Source organism: Octopus bimaculoides, chromosome 3 (assembly GCF_046866305.1).
Source record: "Octopus bimaculoides isolate indiv1 chromosome 3, ASM4686630v1, whole genome shotgun sequence".
Taxonomy (NCBI): Eukaryota; Metazoa; Mollusca; class Cephalopoda; order Octopoda; family Octopodidae; genus Octopus; species Octopus bimaculoides.
This window is the reverse complement of record NC_142930.1, coordinates 137,108,808-137,134,206: the sequence shown is the minus strand read 5'-3', so window position 1 is coordinate 137,134,206 and position 25,399 is coordinate 137,108,808. Positions and strand designations below refer to the sequence as shown.

General features: G+C 34.5%; 1 protein-coding gene across 1 annotated transcript in view; it reads right to left on the bottom strand.

Moving 5' to 3' along the window:
• Positions 1-24,577, bottom strand: part of LOC106877469 (uncharacterized) — a 59,660-nt gene extending 35,083 nt beyond the window's left edge. Inside the window, exons 1-2 of the mRNA XM_014926375.3 lie at positions 23,668-24,577; positions 6,254-6,337 (exon numbers count right to left, since the gene is read on the bottom strand). Of these exons, the coding sequence (XP_014781861.1) occupies positions 6,254-6,337; positions 23,668-23,829 (246 nt within the window). The 5' untranslated portion in view covers positions 23,830-24,577. The remainder of the gene's footprint in view (positions 1-6,253; positions 6,338-23,667) is intronic.
• Positions 24,578-25,399: the final 822 nt, after the last annotated feature.

The window sequence follows — 25,399 nt, the reverse complement described above, 5'->3', positions numbered from 1 at the left end:
GTGTGTGTGTGTGTGTGTGTGTGTGTGTGTGTGCTTGCGTGTGTTTGCATGCATTACCTGTATCACCTATACAGGCCAGACTGTTGGATATGAGCAATGGTCACAATTCACCTCCATCTTCGTCCAAATCAATTAACTAATCATCTTCCTATCATTGTGGAGTCCTTCTGAGTCGTCTTCTCTAAACTTTTGGATACTACTTGGCAACTGCATAGGTTCATCTGTTGTCTGCAAACCTTGCAATGTATCTGGCCCATGTCTAGAAATGGTCATCAGAGACACTGACAGGGCAGGTGATGTGAACATCAACTGCAAACTGCTAATACACTACCAATTCACAGATGACACTATCCTCAACACCTAAATCACAGATCAGCTACAGACAATGCTGACAGAACTGGACACTCATAGCTTGGCAGTGAGCCTTAAAACGAACCACATGAAAACAAAATATTTGCAGTCTGAAGACATAGTACAAGGTTGAATAGATATGGGTAGCAATAAAATCAGGATGGTAAAAGAGTACATCTAATTGGGGCACACAGTGAATATGCCCCGAGACATGGATGCTAAAATTTTTTACTGAATAAATTTTAGTGTATCCTTTTCCTGTAAAATTCTATGGTCAAACATACAATGAAATTTATTTTGTAAAACTACTGTTTTAGGTAAGCTTTTCAGTAAAATGTGATTCTCTTTTTTTCTGGAAGTGAAAAACTGAGTATTTTTACAGTAAAAGCCTTAAACTTCTCAAATCTTTGCCAACTGGGAAAATTTGCAAAATGAATTCAAATTATCAAATAAATTCTGAAAGTGACAAGCAGGTAGAATTATTAGCATTATGGACAAATTGCTTAATAACATTTCTTCTGGTTCGAGCTTATCAAAGGATGAAATTGCCTTTCATTTTTTCAGGGTTTATAAAATAAAGCATCAGTCACATACTGGGATCAATGTAATCAACTTAACCCTTCCCTCAAAATTGCTGGCTTTATACTAAAATTATAATTATTGAAAAATTCTGCAAGAATCTAGTTCTTTTCTGATGAAAGTTTTACTTTTTTATTTTTCTCATATCAACCAGTTATCTTGAAGTTCATCCATTGATAGCCATCACACTTCTTATGCAGTAAAAGTTTACTTAGTCAAGCGTGGATGTGTAAATAAACAGTTATTCAGTGCATGACTTTTAATGATGTTCATAATTTTAACTGTATCTTATATTACTGTACTTAGCTCAGAAGAATTTGTTTTACTCATCAATACATCTCAATGAATCTTGCAATGAATGAATATCATCAGTATATCACTTGTGGATTTAACCTTTGTAGGAAATCTTACATTTTAACCTTATCTGCTACTAAGTAATTGAAGCATATACCAACAGTTATCCCATTCCAGATTTACTTCCTTTAAAAGCTGGTCCAATTAGCAGACAACATTCTTCTGTTGTATGTCCATCTTATGATTAACAAAACTGAGATGTTGTGCACATTTTTCATCTAAATATCTAACAGACAACAATAGTTGAACCACAACTGTAATTCATTCAATTTGTCCAACAGAATGACAGTTTAATACTCCTTTTAATTATTGCAATAAGTTTAACAAACTGGTTATTGATAATTTCTGAAATTCTCTTACATATCGTAACATACAGTTATTAAGTACAAAACTTCTCTGATGACTTCAACCCAACAAGATGACTAGTTCTGACAGTGTTCCCTCATCATTCACTCAAACAGTGCACTCCCAAGGTACACTTGTTCTCTACAATGTCTTTAATCTTTTCTGTATGGAGATCTATTGCAACTAACAGAAACGCAGTATTTACTCCATTATATCAACCACAATACTTAGTCAAGTATAGATCTAATTGACCTATGAACTGAATAACCACGTTATTTTTGCAGTTACTTTAGAGTTACCTCCCCTTACACAGTATACCCAACGAATCTTTCATTGATGTATTATAGAAAGTTATAAAGAGATCGATTGCAAAACGCAATAAGCGCCAAAATAATGATTTTGTAGATGTTGTTATCAATCTATTGTCCGTGGAAGCGGGAACGTTACTGCATAATTAATTTTTTTGCACTACGAATCATATCTCCAGCTTTTTCGTGTTAAAAAGTAACTTTTATCGCAAAACACAATAAACACCACTACTCTTTCGCCGCAAAACGAAATATAATAAATATATCCACCTGGTCAATCAGGGTGCTCGATATGTCCAACATAGCAGGGCCCCTAATTAAGAAGCCGATTCTACGGTACGTATACGCGGTGCGACTAGCGCGCGCTTACTACAACAAGTCTGCTTAAACTATACAACGCGTACGTACGTACATACAAGGTATAATTTTAAGGTGCATGCCTCAGTCACAGTAACTAACGCGTCAGCACAGTCACGTTCGTGTTCGAAAGTTTTAATTTCTTTGGAATCGTGCATGAATTTCCAGGAAAATGAATAGTTTTGACGTTACTCAAGCGAATGCGACATTCGGGTTTAGGTACAGTGCCTCAATTGGGCTGCAGACATACCATACTACAAAATGAACATTTGTGTCATGCTGATCTTCTTTCTCCAGCTAATCTATCTTTTAATCATGCCAAATCTTACGAAAAACTAAACAAGGTGATTCGGGATGAGTTTATTTTGAACTTAGTGGAAACTGGCGGCCGAAAACGACATCGTGGTGAGCAATGGGGAAGACACAGAGGTGTGGATGTAAAGTATTTCATGTTAACAGTGGATCATCCAAGGAAGATAAAAGTCTGCACGGAGACATTTGTTAAAGTTCTCTGTAAGTTGACACAGAAATTTCATTATAAATCTCAATGAAGCCTTAATTTGAAAATAATTCATGGGCAAAACCTACATAATGTTAGTGGCCTTAGGCTTAGTTGTAATCTATTGTAGATCTGAAGTTAGAAATCTAAAATAGATAGATACGTCTAGGATGTTAGAAATACGATTGATCAACTTGAAACCAGCAGGAAATGACAATAAATTAGTCTATGCTATGATACACGGTATGTGTTGTTCATGTAAGGCAGTGAACGCACCCAGTCCTAAGCTTATGTATGCGTTTGACATTGTATGGTTGGGGGAGGGGGGTCGTATAGCCGGACACTTAACTTAAGCCTTACATTAATTAAATAATTAAACTAGTGTGTACAAACTTGTTGTAATGTACAAGTTTTACCTAAATTTGAACATTTTCTCAAATAATCTGATACTGATACTAGTGATGCAGTCAATATTTTCATTAGATTTTTTCTTCTTTTTTTTTTTTGGTTTGAATGTGTCTAATTTCTGACAGTCTGACAATACAGCGTGTGATGAATGGCGATGATGATAATGCATAAGCAGAATATTATATACTCTTAAACTAGTCTAGTAATGATAAATTTTAATGTCAAAATTTCATGAGTATCACTGAAATACGACAACTTTAACACAAAATAACTTCGAAAATGAAGCATTTTCTTTAAAATGCCAAGAGTAAATGATGTTTTAAATGATACATTCTACCAATATACGAAATTTGAAAGTGTTTAGTTGCAAAAAATTATTTTTTCTATGTGCCGGCCAAAAGGAAAAGATCCTCTTGCAGACCTTCTTGTTTGACTACGTTGAGGATGTTCCCATAATTTGACATAAAGACTTTTTTCAGTAGGATGGAACTCCAGCACACTTTGCTAATTGCGTGCATAACTACTTAAACCAGACCTTTCCTAACAGATGGATTGGACGCACAGGTTCCATGGAGAGGCCACCCTGATCCCCAGAGCTTACTTCCCTTGACTATTTCCCCTGGGGACATCTCAAATTTGTTGTGTGCCAGAATTGTTCACGCACTCTTGATGATTTGAAGGATGCAATAACAATTGAGTGCCAAAAGATCATCCTTTCCACCCTCAGGAGTGTAAAAGACAGCTTCATAAAGAGAATTGATGCATATTTTATTGTAGAGGGTGCTCAATTTATGCATTTGTAATGAATAATTTCCATAAAGTGTTTTTGAAATCAATAAAGGTGTATTTTTTTTAAAAACCAGGATGGTGCATGACTTCTGGGACACCCTGTATATATATATAAAATTAAAAAAGACAGCAATTTGAAATGTTTTACCAAAAAGGAAAGCTATAATTGTCTCTAAATGCAACTAGGGTGTTATAAATACCTACATTGCTAGAAATCAGAGCTAAAATGCTTTAATACTGTAATCAAAGCACATAATTAAGTACATATATACAGGCGGCGGGACTGTAATCGTCCAAAAACACCATTTGAGAATTTCTTATACTGACTTCAGTTTTGGCAATTTCTGTTGCCTCATCAGTAAGAACTAGGTCTACTTCAGTGGATACTGGACTTGATTCTCTGTCTGTATATATGTTTTCATCATAGAAATCTATGGACGATTAAGCGATTCATGAAATCATCCAGAGATTTCTATGATGAAAACATTCCTAATGTGCTACATAGTAGGACTGAACCTAGAACTGTGGTTAAGAGAAATTTTCGATCACACAGCCATACTTGTATACCCATGTCCTTGTTTCCAAACTAATGTTCTAAAGCTGTGAACATGCTCAACAATTTCCATACATCAAGTTTAGCTTTCTGACAGTCTGTCTTCAATGGACGTTCACTCCATTACTATCCTTTTTATCATGATAAGAATATTTTCTTCAGACACAGACTGCAGTGCTTATAGTATGGATGGCATTAAACTGTTGTTGACCTTAATGTTTGTAGCAGACTCACATTGTAGTAGCACCACTGATACAATTATTATTTGAAATTTTGTTAGTTATTTCAATATACTTAGGATGATTATATTAAGTTAAACCATTAATGTTGAGCCTACATAGAAGCTTGTACGTGATTGCTCAGTCTGCTAGAAATAGCAACCAAATTGCCTTCAAACACCTTATCTTCCTTAAAAAAAAAGACACATCAGTCAAGTTTGGAACACTTTTAATCATAGATCTGCTATATCAGGGTTGACCTGAAAGTAAATAACTACAGCCACTGACCACATTACTGTCTAAAGCATTCCTTCTCAAGGGGATATCTAGTTAGGTTAAAGAGCCTTTATACACAGTATGCTTACTACATCATCTTGCATCTTATAGACCTCAGAGTTAGCAGAGTAGTGGATGGGACTGACTTATTTGACACTACTTGCTGTTGAGCTGTAAAGTTTTTTTAAATTTTTTTTTTCAAAAGATTAAGAAAACTCACATTTAAAAAAATTATTTCTTTTTCCCACTCAGAAAACAATAATTTTTGTAATGTCTTTGATGTTTTTATACTCACATTTGCATTTCTTTCCCATTATCATTAGCAGAGATTTGCATGAAATATGTAAATATAAATATTAAATACAGTTCTATATTTAAGAGGTGAGGAATTATGTACATTATTTACATTCAATGGATATTTGTCCTCATCTTGTTTGTTGTTAACACGTTTCGGCTGATATACCCTCCAGCCTTCTTCAGATGTCTTGGGAAAATTTTGAACCTGAGTTCTCATTCCTAAGGTATTTTTCAATGTTATTATTATTATCATTATTATTATTGTTATTGTTCGAGTCACTGCTTGGAATTGAGTAAAACCACCAATAGAAGAGAATATGACCAAAGACTGTGGGTACTCCATCCCATGCAGCTGTGGTAGGTTATACAAAGGCGAAACATGTTGCCCCCTCAAAATAAGGGTAGACAAACACCGCAAAGCTGTAACACGAGGAGATATTGATAAATCGGGTATAGCTGATCATGTATGGAAAAATGGAAACCACCTTCCCCTGTGGGATGAAGTTAAAATAATACAGAGAACACCACTGGAAAATATGAAAACTAAAAGAGGCAGCACATATGCTAGGACACAACAACCTCCTAAGCAGACCGAGTGCAGATGTGAACAGCATATGGGAATCGGTATTAAGGAAGGATAGGAAAATATTAGATTTATAAGCCCTAAAATTCACTCCATAATTGCCCATGGGCATATGGTGTAGTGGTTAAGAGTGCAGGCTACTAACCCCAAGATTCTGAGTTCAATTCCAATAATAATAATAATAATAATAACATCAAAAAATACCTGGAAGGTATATCAGCTGAAACGTGTTAACAACAAACAAGATGAGGACAAATAACCGTCGAATGTAAATAATCTCATCGTGCTGTTTAGAAAATGATAATGTAAATAATATAAATATTAAATGTTACTTACTAAAGATGATGTTATTCCACACAATGAGGTTCCTTGTGTATCATTTTGTGAAGTGTCATTCGTTATTTCATGGCCTCTGCATTCCTAATAACAATAATTGATTTTAGCAGCAGTAGAAGAATAGACTCAAAGAATAAAAAAATGTTTGAAAAACAGGACTGTTCATTCAAATGTAGAATATGCAATGATATAGATAAGACTAAAACTCACATTATTTCAAAATGCTTACAGTTGACTTAAATACAAAAGTGTAGGCAATAATTAATTAGAGCTTTTGCAATAGGCCTGGCTTTACATGCACAGAAAAGAGCTATAATAATTTTGTGGGTACAGAAATTAAAGTCTTCAAAAACAATTAAGTGAGGCTGTCATGAGACTTTCCTATAAAAAATGAATGGAGAACAGACTACAAGCGAGATAATGTAGTTGCTGATAAGAAGCTGAAAGTGTTCTTGTTTCCTTTAGTCTCCTTGTTATGCAGGTTCCTTCTACTTAGATCACTTTGCATTTCTTTACCTAATGGTCATCTTCTACAAATGTTGGTTTCCAATATATCTGATATCGTTGTTGGTAATATCAATGTTATAGGTGTTGTAGAAGATTCTGCTTGAGTTGAGATATTACCAACAGGTTTCCACACAGTTTCTACCTAACCAGCTTTCCTTACAAAGCCGTGGTTGCTCCTAGACTATGGTAGCAGTCACTTACTCTAGGCATTGTGCAGTGACATCAACACCAAAACTGTGTAATAGCAAAGTTAACTTTTTACCTACACAACAATTCTTGCTATCATTTTTGACAAAGGAATGATTATCATACCTTCTACTCTATAGTTCTGACATCTATCTTACAGAATTTTAAAATATCTTACAATTCTTAGCTCAGGTTCTGCAGCAATATTTTTATTTTCATAAACTCTCAATCCAAACAATAGTAGTAAAGTATAGTTATATACTAAGGTTGATGCTCAACCTGGTGCCAAGTTAGAAGAAATTGATATCACAACTTCAAGTTCATGAACATGTGCATGCAAATACTTAAGTGCTTAGGTGTGTGTACATACATCTGCAGGCATATATCTGTTTATACTGAAGCTTTTCCATGATAATAATTTTTTAACTAGACCAGGAACACATAAATCCTAAAATAATTGAACCAGTGAATTACTATTTTTGTAAAATGTAGACGAGTCTATTCCCAATATCAATACAGTATATTTTATATAGTGTAGAAATTCATGATGAATTGAATGTATCTAAACTGATTTCTCTTTTTTTTTTTTACAGAATTTTAAATATCAGCATTATTCTTTGTGTAGCTCATACAAATGGTTCTATCTTTTTTTAGTGCAAAAATATCAGTAAACTTCATCTCCAAAGAATTAAGCAAATAAATTAAAAATACAAAACAAGAGATATATGCTGATACACAGTTACATGAAGCAAAAACTAATGTCTTGGGCTATGACCTTCATCAGAAGAAATTTTTTCTCTATTAGCACACCAAGAATACACTATCATTACCATACCAACTGTAAAGTGACTACCCTTCTAAACAAGTGGAGCTAAATGTCTAGCAGAGGGACAAGAGGTCTTGCCTACAGTAGGAAAATACAAGTGTACTGAGTCTGATAACTTAAACCACCTGAATATTTTGATAATTGATTCTTTGTCCCTATCAGAGATGCAGCAGTGATAAATGTAGTATAGTGGTTGTAGTGATATTGGAAGTAGAAATGGCAGAGATAGCTGTAGTAATGGTGAAATAGCAAGTGGCAATATGGTAATGGTAACTGCAGCAAGAATATTGAAGGTGAAGATGGAAATATTTAGTGATAGCAGCAGCAACAGCTACACCAATAATTACATATTCAAAGCTACAATTTCTTCAAGAAATATTTCTGAACCAATAACTTACCCACCACACACATACACAGAATACTTGACATTGCCCAAGATGAAAAGTAGCTATAAATGCCCCAGAATTGTTCTTAAGGAAGGTTTTTTTTTGACCCATGTAATAGAACACACTGTTAGGTATCTCTTAAAACAGTTACCAGCTATGTGAAAAATGAAATTGTTTTCCTCTCCATGTATTAGTCTGGTGTCTATTGCACTTTAACACAGATTCATATTCAATATGAATGGTACATTTCATACATGACCTTTAGGTAATTCAATCATATTAAATAAGAATACAGTTTTATCTGAAAGTAAAAACAGTTTTATTTCATTTGAAATCATTACTCAACACAATATTTTATCTTTTATTCTAGAAAATTTTTATCTTCTATTCTTAAAATAATTTGAAAAATGAATAGAAACAGGAGTGCTTGGAGAGGGAGATGAACCACCCACGAGAATAAAATCATTCTTAGAATATGTAGAAGCTGGAGAATCCAGAGGAAACCTACACAGTCAAATATTTGAACTGCAATATATGCAATGATAAATAATAATGTTAGGAATTGTGATGAGTCCCAGGTTATATTAGATCTACACCTATCAATTGTGAATATTTTTGTTTTAACCATCAGAGGCATAAATAACGGATTTTGGAGGTTTCCTAACTACTGAATATTCTATATATGACTGGCCATGAAAAATGCAGGATTTCTCAAGGTGCAGTCCAGCAACTGTTAATGTTGTGACCTTGAGATTTATTGATTGACATGGCAAAATTTAGATTTACTGGGAGCTGAAGCCTTCTAAATGAAAGGGACACATCTACTGGTATGAATGGAATACTAAATATAACTATATCTTCTGCTTTGGTGCACCTAGTGAGAACAATACTTTCAATGACGTGCAGTACAAAATTATTAACCATCAGTCATGTGCCATTGCATAATCACAACTTAAATAACTTTCACATTATTGGAGATCCTTTTTGGCTTCTTTTTTTTTTGCTGAAGTGTGTGTAGCAATAAACTTGAAGGTTCCAAGAAATTTCAAAATTCTATTGGAGAGTGAAATCTTCCTGATCCACATTATCCATTGATTTCCTGGAAGTGCCTACAACAGTTGCCAGTTAATGCTGTTAACTGGAATACTTTAGGTAAAAATATAAATCTTTCGCACAATCACACGTGTCAGATAATGATGTTGCAAGGTTAGAGAACACCTTCAATATTAATTCATTTGTGTATTAACCATTGTGTTCATAGGAGCAAAGTCAATTGTGTCAGCATTGTCAAAAGGAAACCTTCGTAATAAGCTTTGGGCAAACTGACTGGACAGCTTATCTCCAGAAAGATTGAACTTCATGTTTGCAGAAAGTTTGAAGACTTCAACTTTGGTCCTAAGTGATGGCAATTTAAGATAAACTTGAATTTTAATGGTATTTGTTCCTTTCAGAACCACTGGCAAAGTCTGGTGGAAGTCACTTAACAATACCACTGTTACTCACCCCCATTTAAGATCTACTGGCACACAAGTCGGCAAAGTCCTGTGCAGGGCCTCCAGTGCTATTTTGTGTTCTAATGTGCAGTCATCTTAGGCAATCATTTCTTAAGAACTTGCCCAGTTCACAAACTCTTTATTATGATCAAGGGCAAATTATAAGATCTATTAAAGGGATAAGAAGGTATAAAAGAGAAGATTTATTATTATTGCTAGATATTATTAATTTATTAATATTTATGTTAGCAAAGGAAATGCTTGAAAGCAGGACATACAGTCAAGTTTCTGGGAAGGAGTGGTGATGGCAATATCTGTAAAAGTAGCTGCTATGGCTACACCTTTACATTTATGGTAAACGTGTCGGAGGTGGTGGGGAGAGATTGGTTTTGATGCAGGTGGTTGAATGAACTATCTCAAATCATGATATGATAGAAGTTTCTGCAAGAGATAGATTTTGAAGAATTTCATTTAACCTGTGGTAATTGTAAATGATATCAGTCTTCACTATTGCCATAAAGAGTTATATCGCAGCATATCGTAGGAACTATATATTTCATTTATATTTGAAAGTGTTGTTTTTATACGTCAGAATGATGTTGCTTTTGTGATGTGATTCTCCACTCATGACGACAGCAACCTCCATTGCACTCTGGCGTATTGAAACGGTGTGCATATTTTCTAGAGAGTCTCTTGTTCTCATGAACAATTTGAAACTCCAGCATGAGCTCAGAGCATAAAACTTGTCAGAGCTGATCTTTGCTTGGTACATCGATTTCTATCTATCCTACGCTTTCTATCTACTATTCTTTCAGTTTCTCTTTTATCTTGTTCTTTCTTTTTTGTTCACATATTCATAATTTCTTGCACTTGGATTAGATACTGTGCACTCACATTTGCAAAACCATTTGCATCTTTCTGTCATCTAGCAACTGCATTTATATTTAAAATAACGTCTTCCGTTCCTCTTAAACTTTTAATTGTATAGTGAATTGCTAATAAAATTATATTTCGTCATAACTAATTTCAAATGACAACCACAAAATTTGACTTTCCCCTTAACCCTTTAGTATTCAAATCGGCCATGCCAGGCCCAAATATTCTACCTGTTTTATGTTCCAACTGGCCAGGCCAAGCCTCCCACACCAATCCTACCAAGTCATTCTAAAAATAAACAATTACATCAGTGAAATCTCAAAGCTACAAGATAATGTATGATAAATTTTAAATAATTCAAGTATATAAGCATTACAATTGTGATGTAGTCTGAATGCTAAAGAGTTAAATTAATTTCACAAGGAGTAGTAAGCAGACGTCGGATTTAAGAAGCACCAACAAGTTGAATTTTCTTCGTTTTGACGGGGATTTTTCAGATTTTTTTTCACAGTGCCCTTGGAAATGCTTTGGACTATCTTCTTCGCAAAAAAAAAAAAATTACGAAAAATGATGCCCCCCCACCCCCCACTCCGACCGATTTTGTGGACCTACGTACGACGATTATTTTGGGCACTACGCACTTAAAAACTACAGAAGCATTTTCGGTTAAAAAAAAGCAAATATTTTCAGACGAAAAGGTGTGTCGTTATGTCTTATCTAATGTTGTCACATACAACTATCACGCACACAATCCCAGTTTTCAAATTCAATTTTCTGATTGGGTAAAAATAATCAATCTTTAAATCTCTGTAACATTTTTCTAGAATTTTTCTGGAACAAGTGAATAATAAAATCAGAGTGAGTGTAAAAAATTACATCAATATACAAGGTTTGACAAGTTTCACTTAATTTTAAAATTTCGAAACCTATGGGTGAAACAGAAAAGATCCATAGAAAGAGAGGTGGGGGGGGGGAGAAGGAAACAAAAAGGATTTGATAGTAGTGAAGTGGTGATTATATATCAAAGTGAAAGGAGTAATTATAGGGATAGTAAGAGAGTTGTTTGTGTGAGTTTCCTGTACAAGCGTACATTGTATAGGAACCAAGCATGTTCGAAGAATTACTTTATTTTCATTTTCACATTTGATTCTAGCTAGTTCAACACTAAAAAGAAAAAAAAATTTCACGAACAACGAAAGACAAATTTTAAAAAACATAATCTTAACAACTAATATTATAAATGTTGTGTCTGGGGAGTGCCATTCTCTTTCAGTGCCTTATAATTTAACACACTCACCGAAAAGGTTGCAAAACGCAACGAAAATTTTAGAAAAATAAAAAAGAAATAAGTGGAAATTTTATCGGTGAGTGTGTTAAATTATAAGGCACTAAAAGAGAATAACTGTCCTCGGACAACAGAATATACTTCAACACACGAACTCACATAAAGAAACTTGCAAACCAAATCCCAAAACGAAATAATATTATAAATATTACTGATGACCAATACAACAAATTTAAACTTTACATGCCTTTTGTCATTATACTGCTTGGCTATGTTTTGTTTTATGAGCTAGAAAGTGAAACTGATGAACTCAGCAGCGATCATAATTTGATGGAAACTCGTTCGTGAAACGCTTTCTGAAACACAAAACGAAGCAAAGCGGATAAACTGTAATGAACCAATGCATTTCATGAATTGCAGCACGTTTCGATGGAAAACTTGCATAAGATTCTTCCTTATTTTAGTTTCACATCCCATTGCCTCGCCTTATATTGGTGGGCAGCAGTTGACTGCAAACAATACGTTGTTATAGAATAGGTCATTGTCGCTAGCAGGGTTTGTAAAAAATTAATTGAAATACATTGGTCCAATTAATTGATTGGAGTCGTACTGCCAGTTAAATAATTGATTGCTATCATATCAATTAATTGCAGTTAATTGCAACATTGTCAGTGAAAGTTTTTCAAATGGCTCACTTCATTCAGCGTTCAATTGGCAAATACAACGTTCTATTATTATTTGAGGTATTGTGTTGACGCTTTGTTCTGACTGCTGAGAATGATTGATATATTCTGTCGTGTTTGAGAATTGGCTATTGTGTATGTGGTCAAATAATCACTGTCGAGTGATTCTTGGTTCTGACTGCTGAAAATGATTCACACATTCTGTCTTCAAGTTATTATATCGTAACTTCGCCTGCTCCAATATATTAACTGTATAAGACTTTCATCAGTGGAGTGGCGAAATATCTTCTATTTTAAACTAACCCATGCCATGTAGAGACTAGCAAATCATCAGAAGATATTTTAACCAAACAGACAGTGAACATGTATGGAAATGGAAGTGTGGGAAAAGGTTGATCCAAAAAAAAAGGAACTGGACAGATAAATCTTATGAATCATATAAGAAACCAGCATCCAGAGTATTCTACTACACAAGCAACTTTCACCAAGAAGTAGTTTGCTCAGTCGTTCGGCCTTAAATGTTTATGGTTGGATTGAGTAGGTATGTATTGGATCAAAACCTTTTTTTTTTTTTTTTACTGAAGACCCTCTGACTCGCAAGTACACAAGCTTGAGAGGTATGACAAATGTGACTTTAAAGAAATACTCAAGAAGTGGAAAAGAACTGATGAACTTCCAAGTAAATTTTCATTGGTAATTGACTGCTGGACTAAGGATTCGACGCATTTCAATGAACTTTTTGCATCTTATTCGTGCAATTATTAAAATGACTATTGAACTGTTTTGCTGGCATTTTCGCCAATGGTAAGTGAAATATCATTCATTGCTTCTAATTATGTCGAATTTATAGAGTATGTGTTAAGTGTCTATAACAAAAATTTAGAAAATGTAGCTATTACCGGAGATAATACTGGAGTGAACAAATCTATAGCGAATTTCTGTAGAATAACGTTGATTGTTATTCATTCTAGCTGTTTCTGCTTATCTCGACAAACAGGAAGTTCTGCTTGATAAAATTAATATGTTGATGGGCAAGCTAAAATCATTAAAACTTGCGGGTAAACCAGGAAAAAACGCCTTTGCAACCTCTACAAATAAATAAAAACCCGTTGGTCCAGTACTTATGACATGATTGAGAGGTACATCCAACTCAAGCCGTTTTTCTACTTTTTTCAAGACGATCCAAAGCTGGTTGATTATCTGTTGCCTCCATGCAATCATAAATGATCTGCAGACTCAAAAAGACAATTTAGGAATGTTACGCTCAGTAACAGTCGCCTTGCAAAGAACAGAAATAAATTTGGGAGATGTTCGAATTCTTTTTGACGAAATTCTCACATTGTATGGTTATGAGGAATTTTAAAAATATTTGGCTCGATCGGCAGTCATTGTGCACAGCCCAAATTTGGAAAGTGGAGTTGTGAAAATTTTACAACATGCAGAAGCAGAGCTAACTGCGGATGAAGTAGCTGCTCTACATCAGCAGAAAGTGGTGACAGACACGTCACAACAGTCTAATTTATCTGTAGTTGATGATTTTGCTTCAATTTGTTTGAAAAAACACGAAAAAGATAAAATTTCACCTCAGCAATATCTGAACTGTAGATACGTTTTGGGTAAATTTGGGTGTACTTCCCAAAATTTACCAATTGTTGTTACCAACGCCCAACATCTTGGAACATTTCTTCAGCTCAGCAGGTTACATTTTTAATGGTTTACGGCAATACTCAACACCAATGAATTTAGAAATGCAATTATTTCTAAAAGTCAATCGCGCTTTCTTGGATAAAGAACTAGTTTCAGAAGTCTGCAATCGTTCATGACCTTTTGCTATATTAGAACATTTTAATTGTACTCCTCCTTTGAGAAACTCTTTCAAGTAAAGACTTTCAATTTATTTGTTTCTCAACTTATGTACAATCTAGAGTATACACGTTGTTTGTTCCCTATTCTAAATCAATAAAATTGAACTTTGAACGTTTTCTGATAATAAAGTTTTTTGAAACTATAAGACGTGCCTTTTATTTTCCTATCATTTTGGCTCTTATCTAAATCGAAGCTAACACTCCAAAACAAATGATGTTTTTACAGTTGGTAAAGTAATTGACAATTAATTGGCCTGTATCCCTATTAAAATTTATTGATTGCTAGAAAAATAATTGATTGGAAAAGTTCCAATCAGTTATTTACAACCCTTGATCGCTAGAACAGCAATAGTTAAATAGTATTTCAGCGATGTATGTATTTTGTGAAATATCGACTACTCTGTACAGATTGACGAAAACAGCTTAGACAATTTGTAAAATATCTTCGGCAGTAATAAGTTGTCTAATTCTTACACTTTATTAAGCAAATCAAAATGAAATACATCTAAAGCATTTCACAATATAAAGACAAACAAAAAACTAAACTAATTTTACAATAACTATCATATTATATCAGGTTCGTATCATTTTCTTTTCAAATTTTTTCACTTTCCCTCCATCTGCGAATTCAGGAGTTTTGCTTTCCGAATCATGAAACAAAATACCGCTAAACTCAATATTAAAAGTTCCTGAGGAAAAGCTTAATTTGTGATTTCAAAAGGATTATATTTTCCTCCAAAGTTACGAGGGAAAAACTCGGATCCTGTGAATCTTGTGAATTTTCCGAAGTCCCCCACCTTTTTTTTATTGCTTTCAGATTCGTTTCCTACGTGGGTGTAAAGTAGAAAGATATCCATTTTGGCAAGACTTCCTTTTGTACCCACCAAAAAACACCCCTTTTTTATTTTTGATTTTTTTTCTACACAAACCCCCGTTTTCGGCTACGGAGAATACGAATCTGCAAAATAACTGGCAAAATTTTGAAATTATTTCCCCACCACCACTACTTTCTTCATTTTAAACTTTTTCAGAAATTTTTTTTTCCAAAATATGCGGAAAAATACGGAGATCATGATTCTGAAAAAAAATTTCCAAAAATTTTTGTAGTTAGGGTTAGGGTGTTAGGGTTACAGTTAGGGTTAGGGAAAAAAGTGAAAAATGAAGAAATTGGGGGGAGGGGGCGAAACTTCAAAATGCCGATTCTTGGCAATTTTCCGGAATCTCCGTATCTGAAAACGGGGGTTTTGGGCAAGAAAAAAAAAAAAGGGAGCAAATGGTGGGGACGGGAGGAAGTCTTTCCTCCTTTTTCCTCAAAGTTACGAGGGAAAAACATCGGATCTTGTGAATTTTTCGAAGTCCTCTCCTCACCCCCTCGGAAAAGATTTTCCCCACAAATTTCCTTATAATCGTAATCTATACCGTTTGAAAGGTATTTATATAAAATTTCATTAAAAAAAACATTTTTCTAAAAGTTATGAGGGAAAAACTTCAGATCTTGTGAATTTTCCGAAGGCCTCTCCCCATCTCCCATTGCTCTCCGCACATTTTTGTTTTCAGAGTCGTTTTCTACACCCCTTTTAACACCCGTTGCACTATTTTTTTTTTCGATTTCGTTTCTGGGTAATAATACCAACATTAACCCTTTATATAATCTAGCCGTGTAATAGGTGTAAAAAAAAATGTGTATTAAACGAATATGAAAACAAACATTTGTGCCAACAAACGGGAGGGGGAGGACTTACGGAAAATTCACAAGATCCGATTTTTTTCCACATAACTTTTACACAAATTTCTTTATAATCGTAATCTTTGCCGTTTGAGAAGTATCTATATAAAATTTCATTGAAGGATATCCATTTTCCAAAAGGTTACGAGGGGAAAATCGGATCTTGTGAATTTTCCGAAAGTCCTCCCTCCGTTTGTTTTCATATTGGTTTAATACAAATTTTTTTTACACTAATTACACTCTTTTTTTTTTTTTTTGTGGCAGGGTGTTAAAGCAAACATTAACCCGGCATTCTACTGTGGCGGAGGTAAATAATACGCACACCATCAGTTTTCGGCGTAACAAAGACCATAACCCTAAATATCAGGTGTGCGTATTCTTTACCTTCAACCCTGCTGGTTACTGTTTACTTCATACGTATTTGACAGCATATAAGACGCGCCCCTATTTTACAAAAAAAAAAATGTTTTTAGGGGCTGGGGGTTATATAAATCTAGTATGTTTCATCATAAACTTATTTAATGAGATTTTAAAGTGGTTTTGTAGGGAAAAAATGTATGATTCTGAATATGTAAATACATCATTATGATAGTATACTAGAATAAAATATGAAACCATAAATTTATCATAAATAATTACGGTTATGGGCATACCGTATTTCAACTTCTTTCCGATCAACTGCAGAGTTGCTTATATTTTGTTCAATAGAGTTGCTATGCAGGATGTGAAACTAGTATTTCTTGTTGTGATGATATAAGTCATTGCTATTGGTTTTTAAGGTGATGCACCACTGCTATGGCCTTGTTGCCATCCACTCGTTGAAAATAACCTCAGGCAGATGAAAGTTTGACATTTCTTTCATCTTTTTAGGAAATTAGATAATTAAAGGAATGTTTCTTAAAGGTAACAAAATCATTAAATAAGGTAAGACATATCCGGAGTAGATTACGAATACTGAGGAAAGTGGTATAATGAGACTAAGCAATTTTTCGTTAATTTGTACTAACAGACTGATAATTTGGCATGTTCTCAACATTATATCATTACTAACATGTATTGTACCTAGCAGAGGTATGCTCATCCGGCTCCCTAGTTTATGTCACTCAGTCTTACATCCGTAATTTTTGGATGTATTTATAAAAAAAAATGTTTTTTTAACGCATCTTCATACGTCGGTAAATAAAACCTACTTTTCATAAGGTGAATACTTTCACTTTCCAGAGCGTGGTGTATGGAAAAGGAGTACTTTCTAACACAAACTGCTACATTTTGAAAATTTTGCAATTTTTATGAAATTTATGTGCCAATCTTGATTCACACAAGAACATAAATGCGACCGACAAACAGGATGTGTTCTATCTGTCTTCCGTCCCCACAAACATCCTTTTTCTCTTTTAATGGCTTGAGGAGAAAAGAAATGGTAACGTGGCGATGTTCCTAAAGAATAGAGTTGGAAAAATTCCAATGCGCCAAAAACCGCAATTTTTTCGGATGTATATGTTTCAAAGATAGATTACAATTCGAGCAGGAGCGGGGGTGGGGTGGAATGTTCCCACTTTTCGTAATTTTTCAGTTCTGACTTTCTTTAAAACTTTTTTTCAGATATATGCTTTAAACGCCTGTGATTATGGTTCGTAAAAAATATGCTTTTTCGAATCTGGAAAAAAAAAAAAAGCTTTCGAAAAAGCTTAAAACTTAAAATTTACAGGGAAAGGGTAGTATAGGAGCACCACCATCTCTACCCTCCCCCCCATTATTTTTTTCTTTTCAGATTTGCAATCTATGATAATTTTTAAAAAGTACAATTTTTAGCGCACAAGTCAATTTCTAAATCTATTCTTTAAAACAACCCAAAAAACGTCATGGCTCTATTTAGGGCCTTGAAAACCAACTATCACAGTCGACGTTGAACCCCTGAAGGTTTTTGGTAAGTTCACAGCAGCACTCTACACAGCTGTGAACATTGACGATGAAGTTGACACACGAATCGTCAAGGGAAAATCAGCATTCGGGCGGCTAGGTGAATCAGTGTGGGAGAGAAGAGACATTAGGCTGGCTACCAAGTTGAAGGTGTACCAAACAATGTATTGCCAATGCTGCTGTACGCCCTCAAGACTTAGACGGTTTACGAACATCACGCCAAAAAATTAAACTGCTCTCCCACATGAACTACTTGAGAAAGCTGCTGAAAATCACCCGGCAAGGCAAGGTTCCAGACAAAGAGATCCTCTCCCGAGCTGATCTGCCAAGCATTTACACACTGCTGAACAGAGCGCAAGTCAGGTGGGCAGGACACCTTGTTCAAATACCTGTCACACGACTTCCCAAGAGACTGTTTCACAGAGAACTGGCAGAAGGCAAGCACATGCAAGTAGGACCGAAAAAGCGTTTCAAAGATATGCCCAAAGCCTTACTGAAGAGCTTTGAGATCAACCCAGACACCTTGAAAACGCTAGCACAAGACCGCCCTGCCTGGTGAAGCTGCACCAACACAGGTGAACAGAACAGGATTGCAGAGGCACAAAGAAAACGCGACCTATGCAAGCCCAGAGCCAACTTGCCTTCAGTCCCAACACCCAACTCGCTCCTTTTAAACTGCCCTCGGATTTGGGTGAATGTTGTTTCATATGCTACTTTTACTTTCATTTCAAATTTTAGCCGGTTTCAATTTGTGGCTAAACTACAGTTTAGAGCCCCTGCTTTCAACATTTTTTTTTTATATATATAATTTCTTTAATGTATATTTTTTTAATGAAATTTAAGAGAAATACGATATTTTCGATTTCATACACCAGATCTGAATTCTTTGAAAACTGGACGATTTAGTTTTAATTTCTCAAAAAAAAAAAAAAAAAAAAAAATTATGATTTTCGTAATTAGCATGAAAAACTACATCGGTGCAGACAGATTTTCAAAAACATTTGTGGGGGTTTAAATTACGATAATGCTGAATTTTTTTTAATTACTTTTTTTCTGGTTAAAAAGGGGAAAGGTATTCACTTTTGCAACCATCAAAAACTCGCCCAAGATAATTGCAAAACATTAAAAAAAAAATCTGTGGTATTATCCATATTGATATTATTGATTATCAACAGTGGAAAAAAATGCGAATTTATGTTTAGCCTACTACAGATCGAAACTATTCAGTAATGAAAGCGTTAACAAACTAGTATACGACAATACAAATTGTAAGTATTGTGAATGATATCCTGCAATGTGATCCTTTCTCTTATCTCGCGTTATGTTGTGCAAGGATAACGAGCAAGTTATTGGGGAATAACTACATTTCGATGCCCTCAAAACCTTTTTAATACGTATTCGTTTGAAAATTTTGTATATATACGTTCTGACATTATGCCGATTGCATTATTTACTATAGACATGAAAGTAAAGATTACGATAAAATAATTTTTAATCAGTTTACATTTAGCCGACTAAAAGACTGAAAGACAATACTGATTAATTTGAATAGCTTCAATTTGTATCGTGAACAGGATTTTTTTTTTTTTTGTGCCTTGCCTTCCAGTGGGATCTTTTTTAAAACGGGGGCCACATTCAGATTTCTAATACCACCTCATATTATGCGAAAATGATTATTTCCCCCTTGTAATAGCTACAACCACCAGGGGAACCACATGTTTCATTATTCGGATCTTTTTTAAAACGGGGGCCACATTTTTCATTAATGTTTTACGTAGTGTTTTTGGTACCGAAAGACTTTCAAACTTCGTATACTTATCTATTTTGTGTTATAGAACAGAAAAATATTTTTGTATTCGAATTTATTTCATGTAAAAAATTGTCTTATTTCGATAATTTCAACCAATCACTGACAAGTATTCAGTTGTTTACATTTACTCCTTTGGCTGATTAAGCCATAGCTTCGTTTTATTTGCTTTTTTCATTTTCTTTTTTTTTCTTCGTTTTATTTGCTTTTTTCTTTTTAAATTTGCTGTTTTACCCTAACCCTAACCCTATCACCGATAGAATTGTTTCAGAATCGTTTGTTTATGTAGTCGGCACTTAATGTATATCGGCTGAATGGACGTCAGTGATTGGTTGAAATTACAGAAATACGACAACTTTAACATGGAATAAGTTAGGGATTTCTTTTTTTTTTTTAAGAAGACTAAGAGAAAAAGATGTTTTATATGACACATTCTACCAGTGTTCCAAGTTTCAAAGTGTTTCGTTAATGAAAAATGTGGCCCCCGTTTTAAAAAAGATCCTTCCAGTGATTAGGCATTCCTATACAAGTGCGTCTCCACCGTCTTTATTTCCTCATAACTTTCAGAATACGCTACAGGTGGAGTAGATTCCGATAATATCGGAATTTCTTGTGAATGTTTTGTCTTGTTTTTTGGGTTTTTTCTCGGGTGATAGAGAGGTAAGTTTCGGAAAACTGACACGAAACGGCTGTATTTCTTCATAGCTTTCAGAAAGATGGATGTATTTTAATGAAATTTTCAACATATACTTTTCAGAGTGTGTAAATTATGATTATATCAGAATTTAATATAAAGAAAAAAATAATAAATGGTGAGCACGCATACATACATACTGACATACATAACAATTTTTTTCCAAATTACTAGTTTAATTTTGTAGATATATATGTGATGTGTGTCCATTTTTTTTTTTTTTACATTAAATTCCGATATAATCGTACTCTACACACCCTGAGAGACATTTGTAGAGAATTTCCTTTAAAAATACCCATATTTCTGAAAATTACGAAGAAACAAAGCTACCTCGTGTGAATTTTCCTAATCTCCTTTCCTTATCTCCGTGAAAAAAATTAACACCAAAATTCCGATATAATCGGAATCTACACCAGCTGAACAGTATCTTTTAGAAAATTTTATTTAAAAATATCTATTTTTCTGAAAGTTATGAGAAAACAAAGTCGGGGGCACACTTGTGTAGGCATGCCGAATGCTAATCAGAATTTGCTGATCTGCAAAGATTGTGGGCAATTTATTGAGTGGTTAAAAATGTACAAACTTTCTGTGTAAAAATGTTGCATTATATAGAGAAAGTTATGAGGAAACAAAATCGGAAGTACCAAACGGTCGTAATGCCTTTTATTTAATACATTGGCCCAAGTTAAAAAAATTTTGGCAATCTTTCGATATGAGAACTGTGTTTATGACTTCTTAAAGTACGTAATTTATGTTTCTGAAGAAGATCGTCGCTTTCTGTAAAAATTTATATATTTTTTTTACATATGTGGGGTGAGGGGAAAGGGGATCTTTTGAAGTCGGCGTGAAAGCGAAAGAGAATGAAAGCGCGATTGGATCAAGGAAGTTCTTTTGAAGTTCGCGTGCTGTGTGTGCGTGTTTGATGTGGATGTGCGAGACAGAAACTGTGGTGTATATGTGAAGTTCCTTTGTTAGTGTGTGTGAAAGGACAGAGAGAGTAATGTTGCTGGTGTGTGTATGTGAGAGAGAGAGAGAAATAACTGATATTTTTATCACTTTTTGTAGTGAGTGAATGTGTGAGTGATTGACTGAAAAAAAAAAGAGAGAGAAGTTATGTTTGTATGTATGTATGGATGGCTTCAGTTACGCGCGCGCGCATACACAAAACATACGTACGTACACCTATTGCATGCATGTTTTTTGTACGCATACATGTTCATGTGTATTTACTTTTTTTAATGAGTGAACGTGTGTGTGATTGACAGAGTAAAACAGAGAGAGGTTGTTATGTATGCATGCATGTATGTATGTATGTATGTATGTATACATAGATGTACGTATATATATACATATACATACACAGATGTACATATATAAACGTAGATGTATGTATGTATACAAACACACATCTATATACGCATTATATACACATCGATATATATATATATATATATATATATAATCTGCCCTAACTCTTCGAAACGCCAGTGTTATAATGGTGGCAGCTGATGAAGGAAATGTTCTCTAGTGGCCTGTGTGTTTTCTGTACCTTGTTTATCATTTTGTCCATGCTTTTTTGCAACATCCTGTACCCAGATATGCATCTATATATACATGTAGATGAAAGTATGTGCATACATGTACATATATATGCATATACTCATATATTATATATAAAGTCTGTCATACCGGCCATGACGAAGGGAAATAGCCCTGAAACTCGAGTCGCCTTTATATACTTATATTTATATATTTGATCCTTTATATTGAACACTCAATATTTCATCTACATTCAATACTTTCTTTCATGGTGCCATCCATTTTTATTTTATCTTATTTTATATTATATATTGTATATTCCATATTCTATACCCCACATTGGTTCTGCAGGAATATAAATAAAACATAAAAAACAGACAGTGTTGGAACTCTTTTAAACAAAATAATATATATATATATACATATACATATATACACACATCTATATATGTATTATATATATATATATATTTCTATATATACATCTATATATGTGTGTGTCACTGAAGCCATTCATACATACATAGAGAACCACTCTCTCTTTCTCTCTCTCACATACACACACACCAGCAACATTACTCTTTTTGTCTCTTCACATACACACCACACTTTCTGTCTTGCACACCCCATCAAACACACACACACGGCACGCGAACTTCAAAAGAACTTCCTTGATCCAATCGCGCTCTGTCGCTGTCGCTTTTACGCCGACTTCAAAAGATCCACTTTCCTCCACCCCATCCCACATATAAAAAAAAAATTATTATTTTCTTTACTCATATCATAATTTAGACAAAATTTTTTAAAGCGCGTAATCTTAGGAAGTCGCTGAATTTAGCTGAATCTGACGCAGACCGGACAATGACATGTTTTCCTTGGAAATAGAAGGAAGTGTTCTGAACGAGTTACTTCCTTTGCAAGGTATCATGTGTTGGAATGTGCAATGGATCCGGAGACCGCAGTAATGTAAGCCCGAGTAATTTTTTCGATCACATGTATTTCCATTAATGAGCTTTAAAACTAGTAGAAACTGGATTTCTCAACTTTCAATTTCATATCTAAAACGGATCTGAAATTTTTGGAGGGGCCCAAGATAGAATTTCATTCTTGTATTATAAATAAATAATCTTGTATTATAAACAATACTAATCATTCTTAATCAGAAATTTATGAAGAAATACTAGTCAAAAGTGGGGAACACAAGTAAATCTTTTTCTACAAGCTAATATTCGTTCACTTTCAGTTTTAATTGCACAAACAATATGTACACCTACATTCTCGGTTCTCGGAACTGAGCTAAAAACATCGATAATATGCAATTAAAATAAAGAACTTGCATCAAAATTAGGGTGTGTAACGAAAGTAAATAAAGCAGAATTTACATTCTGGTTGAAAAACTATTTTTAAAAAATAATAAAAGTTTACAAAGTTCAATGATTTAGAAAGAAAGTTTTGTTTACTTTTTTTACGGATATAAAATTTTCGTTGAATGACTTGTACTTTAAAACCGAACTGGCATACTTCTTTAGGACTTGTTAGTCAAAAATTTTAGTACTGAAGTTGATATAATTACATATAAGAATTATAAAGTTGTAAATAAAAGTTGTTAAACATATCTTACTTGTGAACTAGAAGAGTGAACATCGGATATTTCACCAGCGAGAGTATATTCTGTGCATATTGAAACTATTTTTTTAGCTAACATTTCCATTGAAGGGTGAGCATAAAGCAAAACAGGTGGCAAAACTGTCTGGCTTCCAATTTTACCTTTTTCTGATTCCATTTTTCTACCAGCTATAATTCATAAACAAACTTGCAGGTTAGATATTTGACCGAAATGATTGAATGACGTTGGTTGCTGCTTGAAGCTATTCGCACGAACACCACGCAGCTTTACATGAGGGGAGATAACCTTAAAAACATCACTGGCATAATGACCCTCCCCGACGCAAAAATTTTAAGTTTCATTTTCAAATGTGGATTCCTTGAAAAACATTTTCACTTATGATTTCTTTGAAAAATAACATTTTCACTTTGCTCAGGACAGTCAAAATAAAACTAGTGACAAACCACTGCAATAATTTACAAAACAGATTTCTTTCTCATCAGTGTTTAATCCTTCTCAGAACACTTAACTGTTTACAAAGGTTGCTTAGATACTGATGCTGCAAGTTGCTCAGTTATTAAAACATAAAATAACCTTGTCGCGTGACTGTAGGTTGCTAACTTGTATGGATAATAAATGAATAAATAATATTCTAATTTTAGAACAAGGCCAACAATTTTGAAGGGGTGGTTAGATGAGTCGATTAAACACTCCAGTACTTAACTGGTTCTGTATCTTATCGATCCTGAAAGAATGAAAAGCAAAGTTGACCTCAAAAGAGTTTGAACCTAGAATAAAGAGCCGGAAGGAATGTTAGTAAACATTATGTCTGACACGCTAACGATCCTTCCAGCTCGTTTTCTTAGTAAATGGATAAATAATAGCATTTGAGTAAAAGTGGGTGTTCATTAACGAAACAAGGACGGGAAACAGATTCTAATGATCATGAGATATAGTTTTCTTCACAAAATGTATGACAGTTGTTTTGTTAAGACTTCAATGATGCATATTGGGGATGTCAAATATACGGCTCACGGGCCAGACCTTGTTCAAATTTGTTTTTAAAAAAATTATATTCTTTTACTTGTTTCAGTCATTTGACTGCGGCCATGCTGGAGCACTGCCTTCAGCCGAGCAATTCTTTGTAAGCCTAGTACTTATTCTATCGGTCTCTTTTACCGAACCGCTAAGTTACGGGGTCGTAAACACACCAGTATCGGTTGTCAAGCGATGTTGGGGGGACAAACACAAACACACAACCACACACACACATTTATATATATCTATATATATATATATATATATATATATACATATACGACGGACTTCTTCCAGTTTCCATCTACCAAATCCACTCACAAGGCTTTGGTCGGCCCGAGGCTATAGTAGAAGACACTTGCCCAAGGTGCCACCCAGTGGGACTGAACCCAGGTGCAGGTGTGGCTGTGTGGTAAGAAGCTTGCTTCCCCACATGGTTCTGGGTTCATTTCCACTGCATGGCAGCTTGGGCAAGTATTTTCTGCAGCCTTGAGCCAACCAAAGCCGTGTGAGTGGGTTTGGTAGACGAAACTGAAAGGAGCCCGTCATATATCATCATCGTTTAACGTCCGTTGTCAATGCTGGCATAGGATGGACAGTTTGACCAGGGCTGGCAAACTGGAAGGCTGCACCAGACTCCAGTCTGTTTTGGCATGGTTTCTACAGCTGGATGCCCTTCCTAATACCAACCACTCCGAGAGTGTAATGA